This window comes from Numida meleagris, chromosome 5 (assembly GCF_002078875.1).
Source record: "Numida meleagris isolate 19003 breed g44 Domestic line chromosome 5, NumMel1.0, whole genome shotgun sequence".
Classification (NCBI taxonomy): Eukaryota; Metazoa; Chordata; class Aves; order Galliformes; family Numididae; genus Numida; species Numida meleagris.
This window is the reverse complement of record NC_034413.1, coordinates 69,450,139-69,469,361: the sequence shown is the minus strand read 5'-3', so window position 1 is coordinate 69,469,361 and position 19,223 is coordinate 69,450,139. Positions and strand designations below refer to the sequence as shown.

General features: G+C 42.7%; 1 protein-coding gene and 1 long non-coding RNA gene across 16 annotated transcripts in view; one reads left to right on the top strand and one right to left on the bottom strand.

The window, feature by feature from the left end:
• The window catches only part of LOC110399404, a 23,552-nt gene extending 6,198 nt beyond the window's left edge, over window positions 1–17,354 (top strand). For 2 of the 9 annotated variants that reach the window (XR_002439163.1, XR_002439160.1), the window contains exons 2-8: window positions 3,154–3,258; window positions 4,248–4,420; window positions 5,112–5,224; window positions 5,905–12,600; window positions 13,129–13,187; window positions 14,257–14,399; window positions 17,221–17,354. This is a non-coding gene — a long non-coding RNA (uncharacterized LOC110399404). The other 7 variants (XR_002439168.1, XR_002439162.1, XR_002439164.1 and 4 more) reach the window with 7 other exon arrangements.
• MBD5 (methyl-CpG binding domain protein 5) overlaps window positions 17,797–19,223 on the bottom strand; it is a 130,025-nt gene continuing 128,598 nt past the window's right edge. For all 7 annotated transcript variants that reach the window (XM_021398022.1, XM_021398026.1, XM_021398027.1 and 4 more), the window contains one exon: window positions 17,797–18,392. In XM_021398022.1, the coding sequence (XP_021253697.1) occupies window positions 18,321–18,392 (72 nt within the window). In that variant the 3' untranslated portion in view covers window positions 17,797–18,320. The remainder of the gene's footprint in view (window positions 18,393–19,223) is intronic.

Sequence of the window (19,223 nt, the reverse complement as noted above, 5' to 3'; positions counted from 1 at the left end):
GGAAAGGAAAGGAAAGGAAAGGAAAGGAAAGGAAAGGAAAGGAAAGGAAAGGAAAGGAAAGGAAAGGAAAGGAAAGGAAAGGGAAAGGAAAGGAAGGGAAAGGGAAAGGAAAGGCCTTTTGCACTAAGCAGAACCAGATGAGGCGCGGGAGTGGTGGAGCTGCTCTCTTCCTGGTCGCTGAGCACCACAGCTTTCGCTGCTGCAAGGCACGTGCTGTGTGACTCACTGCAACTTGCTTCACCACCAGGAACAAGGCAGCTTTGCAGTGCAGCGACTGGTAAAGAGGAAACCAGTGGTTAAGCCTGGAACGAGGAAATCGCTGTTGTAATTGGTACATAATGAGCATTGTATTCATAGCGCTAAGGTTTTGAAAGTAACAGTAGGCCTTAACAAGAGAGACATTTACTATGTCACTCAGAAAAATCTAGCAGTGAAAGACTTGAAAAATGGAGTTACAGACATAGACAAACTTATCCCAACGTCTCACAGCTTGCTAGGCAAATGCAAGATCTTTTTGGTATCTTTTTCCAAAGCTCCTCAGTTCGTGTTAACAAAATTTTAAAATCCTATGCATTCTACCACTTCCCAGGTACATCCGTGGCATTGTTAGGCCTGCCAAAAAAAAAAACAAAAAAACAACAAAAAACAAGAATTGCAGAATATAAAAATCGAGGGATTTTTTTTCAGAGTCCAGAACAGTGAAGGAATTTTCCTGAAGTGGAATCTGTCAAAAACTGCCCCAGCAGCAGGGGGTGCTCCTTCCTTTTGAGTCCTGCATCATTCTGCCGAATTTTACCTTCAGGGTAGAAGTGGGTCTGCTTTCTAAAAATGCATTTGCGTGCAGCAGTAGAAGTAAGAAACCAGGAAGTATGTGAAACATAAATACTCTAAAAGCGGCATGCTTCCCTAAAACATCACAGCAAAACAGCGCTGTCTGAACAGTGATCCAGGTAAAGTCATTTTTCATGCTGACAAGAACAGCAGCATTTTTCCTGCCCACCCAGTTCTGGTGTTGATAGGATTTGGTTCAGCCTGATCTGAAGCAGCAATCCTCACTAGTGTGGGAAAGGCATCTTTCATGTGTAGTGCTCATCTACAAGGCAAGTGGCATATCACTTTTCTGGAAGAAGGGACCAAAAACAAGCAGAGAAAAACAAGTGTCTCTCAACACCATTGCTGTGATTCTGGAGACAGAAATATTAGCTTGGTTCCAAGACAAGTGAAAGGAAAATGAAAGTGTTACACTGACAATGAGTAGTGCAGAGGCAGCGCTGTTTGTACTGTACTCTCTGTGCATAAATTCACAATAACAAAAGTTTTTACTCTTCTCTTGCCATTTATGCAGTGAACATACAGATGTAAAACTGTATCCAAGCTTTAGGTTTCTTTAGTTCCTTGCAAAAGGGTTTTTGAAACATGCAGAAGACTCTAGCTATGCAAACATAGATCCGATGCAGTATTTCCTCCTCCTGCTCACTCTTCTCTGCTCAATGACCGATTCAGAAACACCCTGATACATTACAGTATGTATATGATTAACACACAAGTGCTTCCAGGGGAGCCACACATCTATACCAGCTATCGCTTCCTCGGGAGCAATGTTGTGAGCTACACTCAGTGCAGTGATTTATTTGGAGTTAAGTGCCTAATGACTCGGCATTATTCCCTGGAAAGATGGGAGAAATTTGCCTTCTTGCACATTCAGCTTCTTCCCACTTGTTTTTTTGGATCGCAGTCAAACCCTTTTTGAAAGAGTGAGGAGTGTGTTTCCCTACGAGGTGGGTGGCATGGTGCACCCCAAGTCCTGCCTCGGGGGACACCGTTTTAGGGATGTGAACTTGAATGATGGAGAGCCAGGAGCAAGCAGGGGTAAAGAGAGGAATTAGTTCCATTATAAAAGGCATTTCTAGATGTTCAGGACTTGGGTGAAGAGCCTGGGGCAGCCCATGGTTAGCACAAGCAGAAATCCTTGAGCATGAGGATGGATCAGCTGTGTGGGGTGGAACGTGCACAGTGCAGGCACGTGCACAGTGCAGGCACAGCACATCTCAGCTGTAATGCAGAGCTGAGGAAAGCCAGGCTGCGATGGTCACAAACTCAGTGCTGGGAGAAAGCTGAGTTATTAGAAATGGGGAACTTTGGTGCCTCTTGCAGATCCACGAGCACTCTCACTGTGTGAATAACGCCAGTCACACCCCTGGACGCTTTTGTTTCACGCTGACTTGAGATTTAGAGGGTATTTTCATACAGCTAAGTCTGATTACATATTCCTGAAGCTGGATGTGTAGAACCTCCTCCCTGTGTCCTGAGCTCGGGTTTGGTGTACAGACATAACAGCACCTGTCTGCAAAACTAAGCTTCATTAAGAGAAAAAGGGTTTAAAGGGTTAAAAGAGGAACTGAACTGTGGGCATGGCATAGAGCGGACAGGGTAGGAGAAGACAAAAGTCAGTAGGGTAAAATGATGCCTTCATGTTTGAGTTTCATTTGAAAGCTGTGGAAAATTGCAAATGCAATTCATGGATAGCTCAAGGTAATATATGTGCCACTACCATAAAAATACGTAGTCAACTAGGAATGGAAAACCCTGAAGAAAAGTTGTTTAGTCATTAAGTATTTTAAATAAAACATTTATATATTTATCTCTCTGCTGGAGCGGTGCGGTAAGACCATCTCACCACAGGTGAATGAAATCACTGCGGGGGCTCAGGGTTACCCAGGGTCTGCTAAGGCAGCTCATGGGCAGAGCACTTCTCTGTGCCTGCATTCACTCTGATGAGTCTCAGCAGCCACAGCAAGCGTGGACATGTGGAAGGATGTGCGTGCTGCTGTGCCCTTATTCCTGTTAGATAACTGCAAGCTGAGATGGCAAAACTTTGGATACCTCAGAGCTACCTGATTTCAGGTGGATGAGGAAAGTGCTTGCACCTAAACATCCCCTCTAGTGGGATGAGGGCACTGCAAGGACCTTGCTTCCAGCACAGGTTGTTGGTGAGGAGTGAGGGTTTTTAGGAGTAATGGTCACGGTCTGCCAGCTATTCTACTTAGTCTTTTAAGTTAGCTGTTCCTATTGTCACTCTTCATTGTACGTAGAAAAATGATCGGTAGGAAGAGGTGGTGTTTATTTTCATAAATAATTTCTTTTGTTTTAAAGGAAATGCTAGTGATGCGTACATGGCAACCAGCAGGTCAGGAGAGCCGGTATAGAGAGGAATGGGAGCAGCTGAAAATAGCTGAAAACAAGAAAAGAACAGAAAAGGTAAGTCACATCACGTGGAACAATATCCGAAGAGACAGGCATTGTTCAGCAGTACTAGAAAACCAGTTGCAGGCATTTCACTTTCTGTGTTACCCAACAATGAGGCACGGTGATGCAATGCAAGAAAGATTTTGGCGAGGTTTGCTCTGTACTACTGAGCCTTACTACGAGGGCTCTTGTAATAGTGGAATATGCAACACTTGATTATAGGGATTAAAGGGAATTTCTAACCCTGGCATCCTGAATAATGTCTATGAGACTAAATATCAGGACACCAAGAGATTCTGGCTGCACCAAGTGTAGGAAAAACCTTGTCAGACAAAACAATGTCTGCTTCAGTACGTATGTGAATAGTGTCACTAGTTAATCGTTCATAGAAACAAAGGAGAAATACAGCAATGGAAGTTACTGCCATTGTATGAAATAAACAGTGATACTGGGGTTTTAGTACAGATCTTTAAGAAGCCCAGAGTAACCCTTTCCAGTTTTCCCCAAGCATTCAGCATTTGCTCAGGAATTGTGAGCTTTTCTTGAAGACACAGGTTTAGATTTGGTGTCAAACTTTCTGGTACTCCTGACGCACAAAATCTTAGTTTTCCTCCCCAAAGTGCTGATAATATAAAACTTACCTAAGCTTGAAAAGAATTCTATAACCTATTTTTAACAAAACACTCCCCTAGGCCTCATTAGATTTTTAATAGGCAGTAGTTTTAGAAAGGATATGTGTGAGAGCAATTTGTGAGACAGAAAATACACATAAAAAAACAGCAAGTAAAATTTTTTTAAAAAAAGTAATTTTTCTTATTTGACAAATCTGAAGCTGAAAGAGAGAAAGATTAATTATTGTCTTGGTTCTGAAGGATTCCAAACCTTCCTCTAATTTTTAGCTAATTCCCTTTCTTACAAACACTCAGCCATTTCACAGTGTCAGGTGTGGCTCAAATATATGCGGTTACTGAAGTAGCAAACCTTGCCTCTCTGTATCCAAGGTGCGGGTGGACTCGCTGTGCCATCTGAAGATGTTTTGTTTAACTCAAAATTATCTGTTGCCTTTTAATGGAATCCTACCTGGGAGCTGAAACTGGACGTAGAGCTCAGATCTGCCCGTCAGTGAACAATGTGTTCCAGTGATGAGGAAACCCTCCGCTGTCCGTGAATGCAGGTCTGTTTTACCTATCCAAAAAGCCTCACGCTCTGCTCACATATTAGTTGCATTTATTTACTGTGAGAAGTGCTGAAACAAAAAAAAAACACCATACCTTCTCCTCAAAGAAAAAGCCGTGAAGGGAGCTCTTACCACTGTTTTAGATTTTCCTACTTGTTTTTTGTCTTAGTTTGCTTCAGTGTGATAAGAACTCATGCTGAAGGAGTGCTGAAACAAGCAGCATTACATGCTCAGCTCTCCAAGCTCCTGACCACCAGGAGTTTCTGTGAACACAATTTTCCCAGCAGAGAATGAGGCTTTCGGTGTCCTGCAGCAATGTTTGTATTACTTCACTTGTTTACCCTTGATTTTTGTGTGTGCTGATGAATTTCAGATTCATGAGTTTCACTCTAACTTCAGGTATCTAGCTGACCAACTCAAAGCATTATTAATAAAGCAGTGCTGTCGTGTCACCCAGAGCATATTAAAATATTCTGAATTGGGAAGCTATGGTTCTATTGCAAGCAGCTCTCTTTTCCTGCTGGCACCTCTTTAATAAAATGTTTTGATCTTCCCTGATTACCAATTTGAAAGGGAACAGATCCAACATATGACAAGACAACCACAAAAAAGAAACCATGGTCTTTGCTCATTGTTGGGATTATTAATTTTCTGACGAACGACACCTCAGCTATTCATTCCATCGCAGGGAAAGAGTGCTCTGGAACTGCACTGTGTTCCTCCACCTCAAGTAAGAGCTGTTGCCTGCTACAGCATCAGATGTGATGCCACTTTTTCCTAAGGATCATGCTGTGTTTTGAGGTACTGTAGTCCATTTGGATTTTAAGACACCACTCTAAACATCATCTGCCCATCACAGAATCTATTCTTTGTAGCTTCTTCATGCTCAGCTAAAACACCAGACCCATGGTTGTTGTAGCACCTGGCAGTCCCTGAACCTCAGCTCCTGCACTTCCTTTCAGTGAGATTTCACAAGCGTTCTCTTCTAAGATACTGGGTTTTTTTTGAAATGGTTTTATTTACATTATGTAGTTTATGTGCCCATTTTTAAAACTGTAATTTCAGATAAATCCCTGCTATCCTGGACACAACAGCCCTCTTGATTAAAGAGTCATTTGGTGACAGGTTAAAAGATTCAGTGCAAGTTTGCTATTTTTATAGAACAGCAGCAAGCAACGTATCAAAGTCTTCAAGAAAGGTCAATTTGATGTCAGCAGCACCCGAGCACAGGATGTGGGGATACGGAGCGCTCCGCTCCCGTAGGTGTGGTTAGTGGCAGGCAGCCAGGCTGGCATCACCACACCCAGTGCAGCTGTTTGTTACCAGACACTTCCAAAAAAGAATACTTAAAATTCATTTAGGAACAGACTTGACGAAACACGTTTAATTTCAGGTATGTCCAGCAGTCCGCTGAGGTATGTTGTTAACATCTGCTCGTAGATTAATCCACTAAATTACCTCTCTCTGTTTTGCTCCTGAAGTTTGCTTTGGTTGGGGATGCAAGAAGTTGCCTGAGAGTTGTTCTCAGCCTCCTCCCGCACCGGGCTCTGCAGTCTCGTGGTGGCTCTGATGACTTCACTCTCCTGCTGTGGCTCAGCACGACAGCCCGTAGCTGGTAAATAATGTGTCTATATGTAGAATAACAGAACCAGCAAAGAACGGTAAGGAGAAGGTTTTGAATAAGCGTCAACAACGTAGAACAGGTCATTTCACTAGCAACTCATGCTTTACAGCAGTTAATTCTATTCTAAATGGATAGATTAATATTCCTATACTCAATAGTTGTAACTCATTTAATTCCTCTCTGGTTAACACAAGACAAACTGATGTATTTTGGGGATAACAACTGGACCTATATTTTGCGTAGAATTTTCAGTTCTCTAGTTTTGCTTTGAGAAGTTTTCAATATAGTCTAAAATATATAAACTGGCTTAAATCTTCTTACATGAAAATTTTCTAGAATATATTTAACAAGTAATGATTTTAAGCAAGTGCTTCATCGAAGCATGACACGTGATTTGCCAAACAGACTTATGACTAAGCCAACACATAGTTTGTTCAGTGGGACCAAAATTTGTTCCAGTGTGATTCATCAATGAGTAAGAACGATGCTATCTGGCATTTTAATCTAAGTGCAGATTTGAATAATGACCTGGATTTTTGGAGGAGCAGCTAGCTAAGCAAGAAAAGGAAAAGAAAAAAGAAAAACAACTATAAAGAATTCTGTAGTTGATATCATTACCTATTTTCAGCTATGTGAGTCAGTGAGCTATCACATGGATTTGCACAGAAATATCAAAGCAAATCCCACTTCAAACCCACACCACTTCCCAATATATACCCTCACTCATCAATTCCAACAAACCGAGTTAACATATGTTTGTCTGAAATACAAGCGTATAACAGATCAGAACTACAGCAACAATTAACTGTCTTAAAACAAAGACTAATAGCTGAACTGAGAAGAAATACGCAATCACCAAATGACATTTGCTGACATCAATAAGAAGAGTCTGTAACATACGCAGAGATCGAAGGTGGCAAATTTTTTTGCAAAATTGGGCAAGAAGATTCTAAAAAGACAGCGATAGTAACTTGTATAAATATTCTTTAGTAACAACGATTGAATCAGCTACAGCTGTCATGAAAAGACTGAAATCCAACATATTTCTTCAATCTTATAAACTTCCTGTGGTATAAATACGAGGTACCTCTGGATTCGTGAGAGAATCGTTATTTGTAGCAGTCTGTATTTTGAAACATAAAGCCAGTTACTGTGGCAGGGCAAAACACAACTCAGGCTGTTATAGGATATTTCCACTAAATTGTGTCCCAGCAGAAGATGAAGCTTTGACAAAATTTCATTTTTTTTTTCCAGAATGTTCTATAATTTATTGCACAGTGATGTGGAAAAGCAACTGCTTGTCCAATACTGGACAGCAGAGCAAGAAGACGTTGTAATGTGGTAAAGCCAATACTCCTAACAACATAAGCAATACTGAAAATCAGATCTTCTCACTTCTTGACTGTGCTCTTATTTGAGCAAGATCACACAACAAAACAAATGAAAGAAAATAAGTGATGCTCACTGTGGCTTTTGTTGAGAAATACTCTTATCAACTGCCTTTGGTCTGCAGCTGATCTAGCTGTGGATGGGCTCAGAAGAGAGGATAGCTGAAACCCTCCAAAGATGGAAATCCCAACGAGGGAGGCACACATACCATGTTATTCAGGGACAAAATGGACTGTGCTATGCGGCTTCTTAAGAACCAGCTGGAGCTGTTCTGAAAGTCCCATGCTACAAATAAACTTATCTCAGTACTGCAGGCAATAGGTGCTGTAGAAATAGTACTGCTGGGCATGTTCCTCAACGAGGAGATCAGGTTTCTGCTTCTGTCCTGGGACTCCAAATACAGAAGTCAGTCACCAGTCCAGTGATCACCTCAATCACCTGCATGCCTTATAGCACTATGTTTTGTTGTACCAGTTTGCTGTATTCATACTTTACAGTCTGAAACCTAGTGTCAGATACTAGCTCCTAAGATGTATGTATATATGAGTATATAAGAAGTGTGAGCAGTTGATGAGAGGGGCTTGGCTAGGTTGGTTGAGAGCAGGGAGAAGTTCAGCTTATTTTGCTATGGAGAACAGACTGTGGATGTGACATGCCTCTAGAAGATGCTCCGGGAGAATATATTAAGAAAAGCTTCTCTAAAGTCACTGAAAAACTGAACAGATGCAATTGTCTACAGGGTTTAAGTAAGAGCTTATTCAAGTTTCAAACAAAAAAGATAATGTGAAACTTCAGTTAAAAGGAGCTATTTCCAAGAATAGCAGAGAAGAACAACTCAGGCTGTTGTTTATTTACTTGAAAATAATGGGCCCTGATGTCTTTCTGTAGCAGTAATATCAGAGCTTTAAAAGAAACCTTGTTTTCTAACTTGCATTTTTCTGAGAAAAGCAAACTTCAAGAGTTCTAATCTATTTGCACGATCCAGAAACAAGCAGAATAGAATGCTGACTTCTGGTCAGGAGGTGTGCTTTGCATGGCTTTTGCTTTACTGAAGAACAAAGCTGAAGCGAACCCTTTTGACTTAGGAGACTTCTACCTCATGGAAATTCTCAAGGAGAAATCTCCTTCTGGTAAGAGATCATAAAAAATCCACAAGCAACTATGTCAGCCTCATAGCAAAAGGCCTCATAGAATCATTGAATCACTAAGGCTGGAGACGAGAGCTCTGTAACACATTTATTGGTCATGTTTCAGGAAGAACCTTAGCATTGTCCATTCAGATTACCAAAATGATGACCCAAAAGTTGGACTCAACTCATACTGATGGCTAAAATGTAATGAAAAAATTTGTTATCTGCTCTACTGTTCCGGCCCCAAGAGAGCTTCACTCCAAACCCACAAAACCAGAGGTTCACATTTACGTGGCTACAGCATTATTTACATTTACCTGCAACTGCTCCAAACGCATCCCAGAAGTGTCAGTGTCTTAAACATGAGGTTCTGTTTACAGCAATTTAATTAATTATCACCAATTTTCAAATAATCAGATCTAAGTGCAGGCACTGAAGGCACCTGCTGGCCCCACCGCTGCCCGTCCCCTTGTCCCGAGGTGGGGATGGCCCAGCTTGCTGCCAGCACATGTCCCTGAACCTGCGGAACGGATGCGTTTGCTCTTCTAAAGATATTTCTTATTTTCAAGATGTTCATCTCCTGAAAGTTTTAGGGTCAAAAATCAATAGGCCAATTACACTTCCGTCTGGTAAATAACTGTGTCCATTTTGCTGCAGGTTCAATTATCTTTGTGATGCACTTCATTCGCTCTTGCTGCTTAATCCATTATTTTATTAGATACTTAAGACATCCGTGTAAGACAGCTAATAAGAGGATCACTGTAAATAATTGGTGGCAACATCTTCATATTAAAACTAATTAATAGAAATGTGACATTCGTGTCCTTTGGAATTTGGCTCGCTTTCAACTTCTTGCTGACAGTACGAGCAATCACTAAAATATACATGGAGATGCTTTGAGGTTTGTTAGAAACTCACTTTGCCTATTTTACATTTATGCATTGCTTAACAGGAAATGATCACTTCTGAAGTAAAAGCACAGAGGATTCTGCTCCTGAGGGCCATTGCATATCCCAGCCCCACACAGCCGAGAGCTCAGACGGGGGACCAGAGCGATAGCATCTCGCAGTACAGATTCCATAATTAATTTTAATTCCTTTAATTAAGTATTTAGTCTTTGGGGAAGGAGTATGAAAAAGTTGCTTCATAAACTGACAATGGGCAATTGTTCTAAGTTTCTTATCCTGCAGGCACACAGGATAATGAGAGCTATAGAAATAGTTGGGCAGATTGATTGCATGGAGCAGATAGGAATCCCCTGGCACAGTCCTCTCATAAGTTTTCAGAGTCACAGGCACCTCCCAGCATTTCCAGTGAACATCACTGTTCCCCCGTGTTGCAAGAAGTTAAACTAGCTTTGTCTGAGTGCAGCTACTGGGGGACAAATATGAGAACACTGAAATGAAAGAAATACAGAAGAAAATGGACAAATGAGACAGAATTGCCACTATTTTCAGCAAGACCAGTGCAGTTCAAAATAAAAATCTGGAGACATCTGTAATTTCAGATTCAAGGGGAGATCTTAAGAGATTTATATCCAGATGCATTTTCCCTGCACATGTGAAAGAAATCTTTACAGAGTGACTCAGAAACTATCCTGTATGATATCGCGTGCATGTGCCAGATCAGGAGGTGGCAGTGGGAAAATGGCCACTACTCACATCTATTGGACTCCTTGGCTTCAGTGTGTGGAGGCTCACTTCAGCACTACAGTTTCTCTGGAAAGACAAATTCTCATTTGAAGCCTTACAGCTTGGGTAGTTAATGCGGCTGCCGACTTAACCTCATCCCTTCATCAAACATTACATCAACAAAGAGCAGAAGTTGGGGAAATAATGTTATCAAAAGTCTAATATCAAAACTCACAATACTTTTCCCAAACATATGTAAAAATAAAATGATATAAAAGAAAGCCAACAGATGTAGTGTCATATGGACTTGCTTAATGGCAATACTTAGCCTTTCAAAAAAAGATTTATATCTACATTCACTACTAAAACCTGACATTTGTATTGAATAATTCATAATTTGTTGCTTTCTGAGCTTTGCTGCCTTCCTTATATGCATGAATCGAAGTAATGTTATCTCTGCTCTTAGGAAAGGAGATCAATCTGTACATATGCAGATATTTTTGTTGTTCTGTAGGGCATAAATACATGTTTGCCTAAGCCAATGCTAAAAATTCCTCTTTGCCTATAACAGAAATGCTCTGTACAGATTTAATTTGCAACATGACTGCACTTCCAACTAATTCTCCCAGGATTCTCCTAAGTATTTTGGTAACAATCACATGTAGCTTGGACATGTGTTCCCTTGCCTCCCTGTGCCTCATTTTAAGACAAACTCACCACCCTTTACTCTTCTCAAAACTGCAAACAAGATCTCTGCCAAGGCTCTTCCACCCTTCCACCTTTTACAGCTTCTCACCTCCCACTCTGCTCTGACCTCAGCACGGAAAGGATTTGAAGCATTTGAAGATACCCTTGGATTCAGGATCTACACAGAACTTCAGCAAAGTGAGTGTCTAAGCAGGAGCCAACTTGCTGTTTTTGTTACTTTACTGTCCTGTTGTTTCTAGTACCAGCTTTGCAGATATTACAGACGCAAATACCACACTTGTACTTTTATCTCCTGAAGTTTGTACTTTTAAAAAGATAATTTTAATTCTAAGGCATTATTGTCTATTTCAACCATTCTATCATAGCCAAGTTATCAACCATAAAGGTCAAGGGAACACTGTCTTTTTCTTGATGCTTCATCTGCAACTGAGAGAAGCAAACAGGGTGCTCTGGCTGACCTGCTGCTGCCCTCCCAGGCCATTTGTCTTCTTTCCCATTTTTCAAGGAAAATTTTCTTATTTAACTCAGACCAACAGATAAAATAGTGCAACATCAATTTTTCTGCTACCATAGCACACGCTGTAGCACCTAAAACTTTCCTGCTTCTCTCTAGATGGGAGTTCCTAGGAGTAAGTTCCTTCCTAAAGCTTGCAGAGCAGCCTGGGGCAGTCCCTGACTGATTTGCACACCTGGAGACAGAGCCCTGTTCTGCATCCTGCCCTGAAGACTTCACCCAGTGAACCAATAGCCACAAACTCAAAGCACGGGTCTCTAATAACAAGTCTTTCACCGTGGTTTCTTATTTATTTATTTTTATATTTATTTATTTAAGTGCCTTCTCTATTCCAGCTTATACTGCTTTTAGCTCAGTTTCTACTTAAAATATCACATACGTGGTCAGACTTTAATTATGCAAAAGGAGCCCTTGCAGCTTGTGCCAGCACAGCTTCAGCTCTTCAGAGCAGCACAGGACAATCCCTCTGTTCATGGAGCTCAGGGGGATGTCTGTTATTCTCCTCACTGCTTTATGAGTATTCCTGGTAACCCATAAGGGTGTGTGAGCCCATGCCTGGCTCGTAAGGGCCAATAACCTTCATAACTTAAAAAGCAAGTTAACAGAAAGGATGTCATGATGTTAGCTGAAATCCCAAGTGCTCCATTTTCCTAATTTCATAGAACCATGGAATTATGAAGGTTGGAAAAGTCCTCTGAGATCCCCATGCCCAACCCCACCCACCCCACCATGCCCACTGCCCCCGTCCCTCAGTGCCACATCCCCACGGCTCTGGGACACCTCCAGGTTACGATGACCCCCCACTCCCTGGGCAGCTGTGCCAATATCCGATCTGAATTTGTATAAATGTCATTTGTTATAGCATAAATTATTGAATTTCTGGAAAGGAACAGCAAGCGTGAGACAAGCGGGTGTTGTCAGCAACTGAAACGAAGAACAGCTGTCCTGGGGTGGAATCAACAGTAGCAGCGTAAGCAAGATACTGAAAAAGATTTGTGTCTAGATATTTTTAACTATAGTTCATTATGTTGTTTTTTTCCACTCCAGGTTTCCTGCTTGAATCCCCTTCACACACCTAACGCTTGTCACCTGCGCTGTAGCTCTGCTGTGTTCTGCAGTAACTGCCTTTCTCTGGGCTGGAACACAAAAGAAGACCCAGTGAAGCCAGTCACTGCTTCTAGGTACTTGCAATGCCTTTTTTTTTCCCACGTGGGTTAATACAGCTCCATGGTTATTTCTGGGAAGCAGCCACAGACAGCCGGATGGTCTTTGTCATATGCTGAGAATTATCTGCCTGCTTGGGCAGGATTTGTTCTGTCACTTTGGGGCCATCGTGCCTCCCTCCAATGGGGACAAGGATTTCATTCCAGACTCTCCCAGGTCTTCCCTCTTTCTCCCCACGTGTTCCTTCCCCCCAGCCCCTACACAACAACAACATATCAGTAATTAAGTGGGCAGCTGAGCGCTGGGTGTGAGCTATTTGTGAACACTGTGAGGACACCCCTGCGCCCAAGCGAAGCCATTTCATATTCTGGGGATGTTTTTTTTTTCAGATGTCTTTTTGTAGCAATATCGGCACAAAGAACTACAACTTCTGTTTCTCTGAAACTCTATGGATGTGTTAAACCAAAGCATGGAAATACAGATTCTCTTTTTTTGCCACAGTTAAATGAAGTAATAATAGGATAATGATTTTATTTATTTTTCAGGGGTGAATGTTCACTTTTTGCTCTCTGAAGCAGAGAGGAACTTCCAGGACTGATCACAGGTAATGGCAAACTCCAACGCTTTTTGTTATTTTTATGATGTTTTCTCATCCCAAGAAAAAATGAGAGAGAAGCAACAAATTCTTTTCCTGGAACTGAAAAAGATTTTTTTTTTTTTTTAAACCAGAAAATTGCCTCTCTTTGGAAAAAAAAAAAAAAAAGGAAAGAAAGAAAGAAAAAAAAAAGCCCCAAAGATCTGCCATTGGAGATGAGAACTGCTGAGGTCCTGAGGTAAGATTACAGGAGATGCTTCTCCTGTAAACCTCTGCCCTCAGCTGCAGCATCTAAGAAGGCTTCAGTTGCTGGGGCAGCTCTCAGCTGTGCCAGGCTCTGCTGCTTCTTTCTGTACCCAATTACACACACCTGTGTGAGTGTTCACTTACTGTTAGGTAAAGGTGAAGTGGAATCACACGTGTAGAAGTTGTGTTTTTTGAACGAGGAGCATTTATTCTTCCATGTTCTTAGGATGCATGGCCGCTTGCTCTGGCTCCTGCCAACCTGCCCTGCTGCTTCCCCAGGTCTGTGCTGGAGCTCCCACTCTGCAGTGCCACTGTGCTGAGCTGTGCCCACAGAATGGAGAGGGAAACCCTTCCCATTCTCCATGGGGATGGAACTGGATGATCTTTAATGTCTCTTCCAACCTAAGCCATTCTCTGATTCTGTATCTTTTCTGGAATAGAAATTTCCAGAAAGAACTGTTCTATTTTTGTTAGGGTTTTTTTTTTTTTTTTTCTGTTCTAAATCCTAAGGCCTTATCTCCTGTTGCAATAGCATTCAATTACAGCCAAATTTTTATCTCACAGCAGGTAAAAATGAGAGAGATGAAATCTCTCCAGCCCATGTTTTGTGGGGGCTGTTCGCAGTCAAATGGAATCTCTGATTTTTTTTTTTAAAGCAACAACATAAACTTCTTTCAGGTGCTCATAATAAATATGAATAACAAATAGATAAAGAGCAAAACCCAGCAGAGAGAGAAGGGAACTGGAGGCCTGACTTACCCCTGCTCAGCTCTCAACTACAAAGTAAATGCCAGGCTGCCATTCCAGCTCACCGCGGTTCGTTCATTTGCAGGTTATGCTCAAGCCTGCAGCGCAGGGCAGCGGAGGGCGGTGGGACTTTCCAGGTCCAAGCATGTGGGCAGCACGTGGCAGCAGCACCGACAACGTGGCAGCCAACAGTTCCAGGTCTGACCTCTGCATCTGAGCCTGGAGCAGGTACGTGAGGACCCTCTGCTTTCCCCAGCAGCCCTGGCCCCCAGAGCACACTGCTGCCGGCAGCTGCACTGCGGCCGCCCCACTGTCGCCTTCTTGGAAGCTTCAAGTGTTCTTCCAGAGCTTTCTGGACATCGGTTTGAATGAGCTTGCAGTGAATTTGGAGCTAAGTTACCTGTTCTACACGTTTGGGGTTTTGTCACTCCGTTACTGGGTTCTCAGGGCATCCTACAACGTGCGGGCTTGCTCTGGTGCTGCAGTGGGTGCTGCCACAAACCACAGCGAGGCCCTGGAGGCCGCGTCCCGGCGTGGTTCCGTGCCCGGCTTTCACCAGCTAAAGCCTCAGCAGCCACCAGCTCCCAACTTACCTGCAGGCGCTATCCGCGTTCGTGGGGACAAACTAAGGGCAGGACCCAGGCTTGCGGGCTGGGCTGCGAATTCACTTGGCTTTGGTGCCTTTAATTCAACATTATCACTGCTGGTTGCTATTTAATTTGAGAGCGGTGCCCACGGCCCGATTTAAGCCTGGGCGTCCCATGGTGCTTGGCGTTTTGCAAAGAGAGGAGACAGTCCCTGCCCCGAAGAGAACATCACAGGAACTTTTTTTTCTGGTGATTTAATCATAATATTGACAACTTTATCAAAAATTACAAAACTGATATTAAAAAAATTTCTAATTCTTAGTAAGACTAGAATGGGTTTCTTTTTTTAAAAATAGAAAAGCACTTTTATGCTACTGCTCTTCTGGAATTCTCACATTACAACCCTACATAGCAAAATACAAATGTAGCTAAGAAAGGTAGCAGGCCTAAGGTACTTCAGTCCACCACGAGCCCTCTAACAACTCTATACCATCAAACTCAGGGACTCCAAAAGGGTATCACAGAACTTAGAAACCTTCTGCAAAACTCAGTTAGGAAATACCTGGTAATGTTACGTTCCTTCTAAATCCTTAGACTGTGAGTATGAGACCTGGGACAGCAGAGGTGGGAATTATTATTACTTTTTTCCCTCTGTGAGTATTACTTTCGCAGCTGATACCAGCAAAACATTCTCTGCAAGAAGCGAAAATATGAAGAAAATCCATTGGAACAAATGAAAAATATCCTTTTTTTTTTTTTTCTTTTTTTCTTTTTTTCCATGGTGTTCACAAAACGCACCATAACAGAATAGAGGAATATTTCCTTTCCTCGGAACGCCCCATCCGCGCCGGCACCGCGGAGCGGAGGAGCAATAAATAAATAAATAGCGGGAGCTCGTCGCTGCGGGACGCTTCTGTGTCACTGTGCCACGGAAGGACAAAAGCCTCGTTCCACTTTCCACAATGGAGTACTTTTTTTTTTTTTTTCACCTTTTAAATATAGGAATTCTCTCTTAAATTAGAAAGTAGGCAAAAAGTATTTTTTTTTTTAAAGTTTCATTTTAAGTTCTTCTATTAGAAAAAATAGAGATTTATTAAACAAAAAATAATAAGGTAGAAAGAAGGGTTGGGCCTCCATCAAAAAAGTATATTATGCTTTAATGCAAAGAGAAAGAAATGGCTCTATGGGCAAAATTCAAGTATGAGTGACCAGTTTTTTAATCGTAAAGTAGGTGCAACATTTTTTAAAATGTTACAACACCGCATGACCTGTAATGCTCACAATATTTACATTAACTGCTTACATGAAACCATAAAAACTCTAAAAGAGAAAAAAAAATGGTATGGACTGAAACAAACTACTCCTAGCACCCACATCAATGCCATTATTAACCAATGAAATCAAGTGCACAAAAAATACTTTACATAGTCTACTGATGTAAAGTATACATTGGTGAGGAAGTACAAACCTAAGGAGTCAGATGCCAAAAGAAGGTTGCTCGATACAAACTCCGCTCTAGGACAGAAAGCAAAGGCAGAACGCAACCCAACGGAACCAGGCACGCACGCAGGCACGCGCACACCCGCGGCGTGGCCATCCGACACAGGCGGGACACACGGCAGCAAAGCGGGCTGCGATGGGAATGGACAACATCAACTCTTGGAACATAACGAACACATCAACTTGGAACATAAAAATGCCAACTAAGCTACACAAAAAAATCACTCCACATGAGTTTGCATGTAGGACCGTGGCGTTACACACATGACAAATGAACCTACCCCGCGGAAGGAAGGGCTCCTGCTCCAGGCCCCTGTAGCCAGTGTAGCTATTGCGATCCCTCGGGCTGGGGAAGGAGGAGAAAGAGCTGTTTGGTGAGACACGAGGAAGCGGTGAGCCCAGAGGGAGTGCTCTGCGCTGGGGCCCTGGGGACTGGGTCCTCGGGGCCAGCTGGCCTCTGACACAGGGCTGCTGCTCCCGGAGCCAGGGGGATGCTGACTGCCACCAGTGCTGGGCCAGGGGAAGACAGCGGGGGGCCCTGGCAGTGCCCGGGGGCCACAGTGGTGACCTGGGAGCTATTTCGGGAAGCCCTGAGGACAGAAGGTGTCACTGCTTCCACCGCCATCACCACCATCCACGTGAAAAATGTATGAGCTAGAATGGAAATAACGTTGTGCTACACTTCCGTTCGTTAATTTATAATGGCTCATAGCTTTAGACTTTTAAATCTGTAGTGTATTAATTTTTTCTACATTTGTTTCACATTTCTCACTTAATATAACATAAATAATTTGGTTAATAGATTTAACCTGCACATTTCAGCCACATTAATATATATAAGAAATCTGTTAATGGTATAAATAATTCTTTTTAAATAAAATAAATCTGATATGTTACATAATACTGATAAAAATTACTGTTGCTAATAGTTCTGTAAGCCACCCCCTGATTTTCTCTTTCAGCCCCGTGAGATGGGTCTGGGATTACACCTCTCCGAGCGCTGGGAGCGTGCCCGTGTGTTCTGCAAAACCAATCTGCAGCTGGCACCGATCGCGTCGCTGGAGCCCCACTAACAGCCAGCGCGATGCTCAATGACATCAGGTAACTCAAGCTAATCAACCTAGTGCTTGGGGGTCAGGGTTACTGGGGATAGAAACTCTTGAGTTTAGCAGGTGGCTATGAAACCTTAACTACAGAAATAGCTGACTAAAATAGCCCGTCTACTTTTTTTTTTTTTTTTTTTTTTTAATAAAATCTACACCGTTCTACTTTAAAAGTTAAGTAAATAAAAATGCAACCAACAGTTGCAGCCTTTGAATCATTACTTAGAGCTGTGATCCCACGTCCCGTTAGGAATCTGCAAGGTTGCACTCTCCTACAGAGACCTGAAATGGAGTACAGTACTTCCAGGCAAGGTTCATTCCAAACAGACAGGATAAATGGACACTCAGTGGCGTGAAGTGTATGTCATAATTAAGGTATTACATAATCATGCCTTCTCTCTGCTGTTAAATACAAAAACAGCATCTTTTACATTATCATATAAAAGCATTTAGGCTGTATTTTTATTTATCACTTTACACTGGTAGTCTCTTGTATGTGTACTCAATAGAAACCAAAGAATTTTGTACACTATTTTTTTTGTACAATAAAAGATAAAGTGTGCATTAGGTACGCTTGTACATGACAATATTGTACAATATTTACATTTCAGATATCACCATGAAATTCTGTATTATCTATATACACAAGGAAAATTTCTCAGAAACATTTGGACTATTTCTTATAATCACAATTTTAGTATTATAGAAAAAAAAAAAAAAAAAAAACAACTCAGTAATCATCTGACATGGTTACTGTAACCTTCCCAGACTTCTGATTGGCTTTTCCAGCAACCGCTCTCCCTCCTGCTCATCCACACCACTGTACCACGTAGCACCCCGCGGCGGCGGCCGTCTTCATATAAATATTGATATAACCACGTCTATATCAATACCTACATACAGACTTATGTGCACGTTCGTTTTGATAAGTACTGGACCAGTAACAATGACATTCAATGTTATCTAGAGATCTTCCTCCTCTTGGGTTTTGGAGGCTTCACTTGTCTGTCTCCCTGCGGGATTTGGTGGACCTAGAAAGAAGTACAGTCACATGTTAGTGAAGAACACCGGGCAGAATAACCAGCCAAAAGCCAATGAGCTACAGACTGCTGAGATGCTGCCGAGCTGCCCTCATGGAATCAATAAGGCTGGAAAAGCCCTCTCAGATCCCCAAGTCCAACCCCAGCCACCCCCACCATTCCTACTGCCCACGTCCCTCAGTGCCACATCCCCACGGCTCTGGGACACCCCCAGGGATGGTGACCCCCACTCCCTGGGCAGCTGTGCCAGTGCCTGACCGCTCTTTGGAGAAGGAATGCTTCCTAACACCCACCCTGAGCCTCCCCTGGTGCAACTCGAGGCCATCCCAGTGGCTCTCAGCACTTCACATTTACAGGGGCACCAAGTTCCATAACTTAACAGCCCTGGGGAGAAGAAGGCAGCTCCCGGCTGCCGCAGTGTGAGCCCCAAAGCTCTGCGACCTCGGGGAAAGTGCCAACTGAACCGCAACCGCAGTCACGCCGCATTCTGCGAGACAAATCTTTATCAACCATTTTGACAGTAGCAATTAATTAAGAATTATATGTTGAGAAAACACTGTTAACGTGAAAAAAAATCCATCAAATTCAGGATGGCAGCAGCACTGCTAAGGAACGAGCTCTGACGAGCAAGCTGTTCCCCGCCCGTCACTACGTGCAGTTCTCCGGTCTGAGCTCGGTGCTGGATGAAGCACCGCGCGGTGCCACCACCATCTGCCGGCGGCCGCAGCTCCTGGCCACAGCCGGGCAGAGGCTCCGCATCCCTGAGCATCGCCGCCAGTCACCTCCTGCCTCCTTCCCCAACGCCTTCAGGCCACGACCATT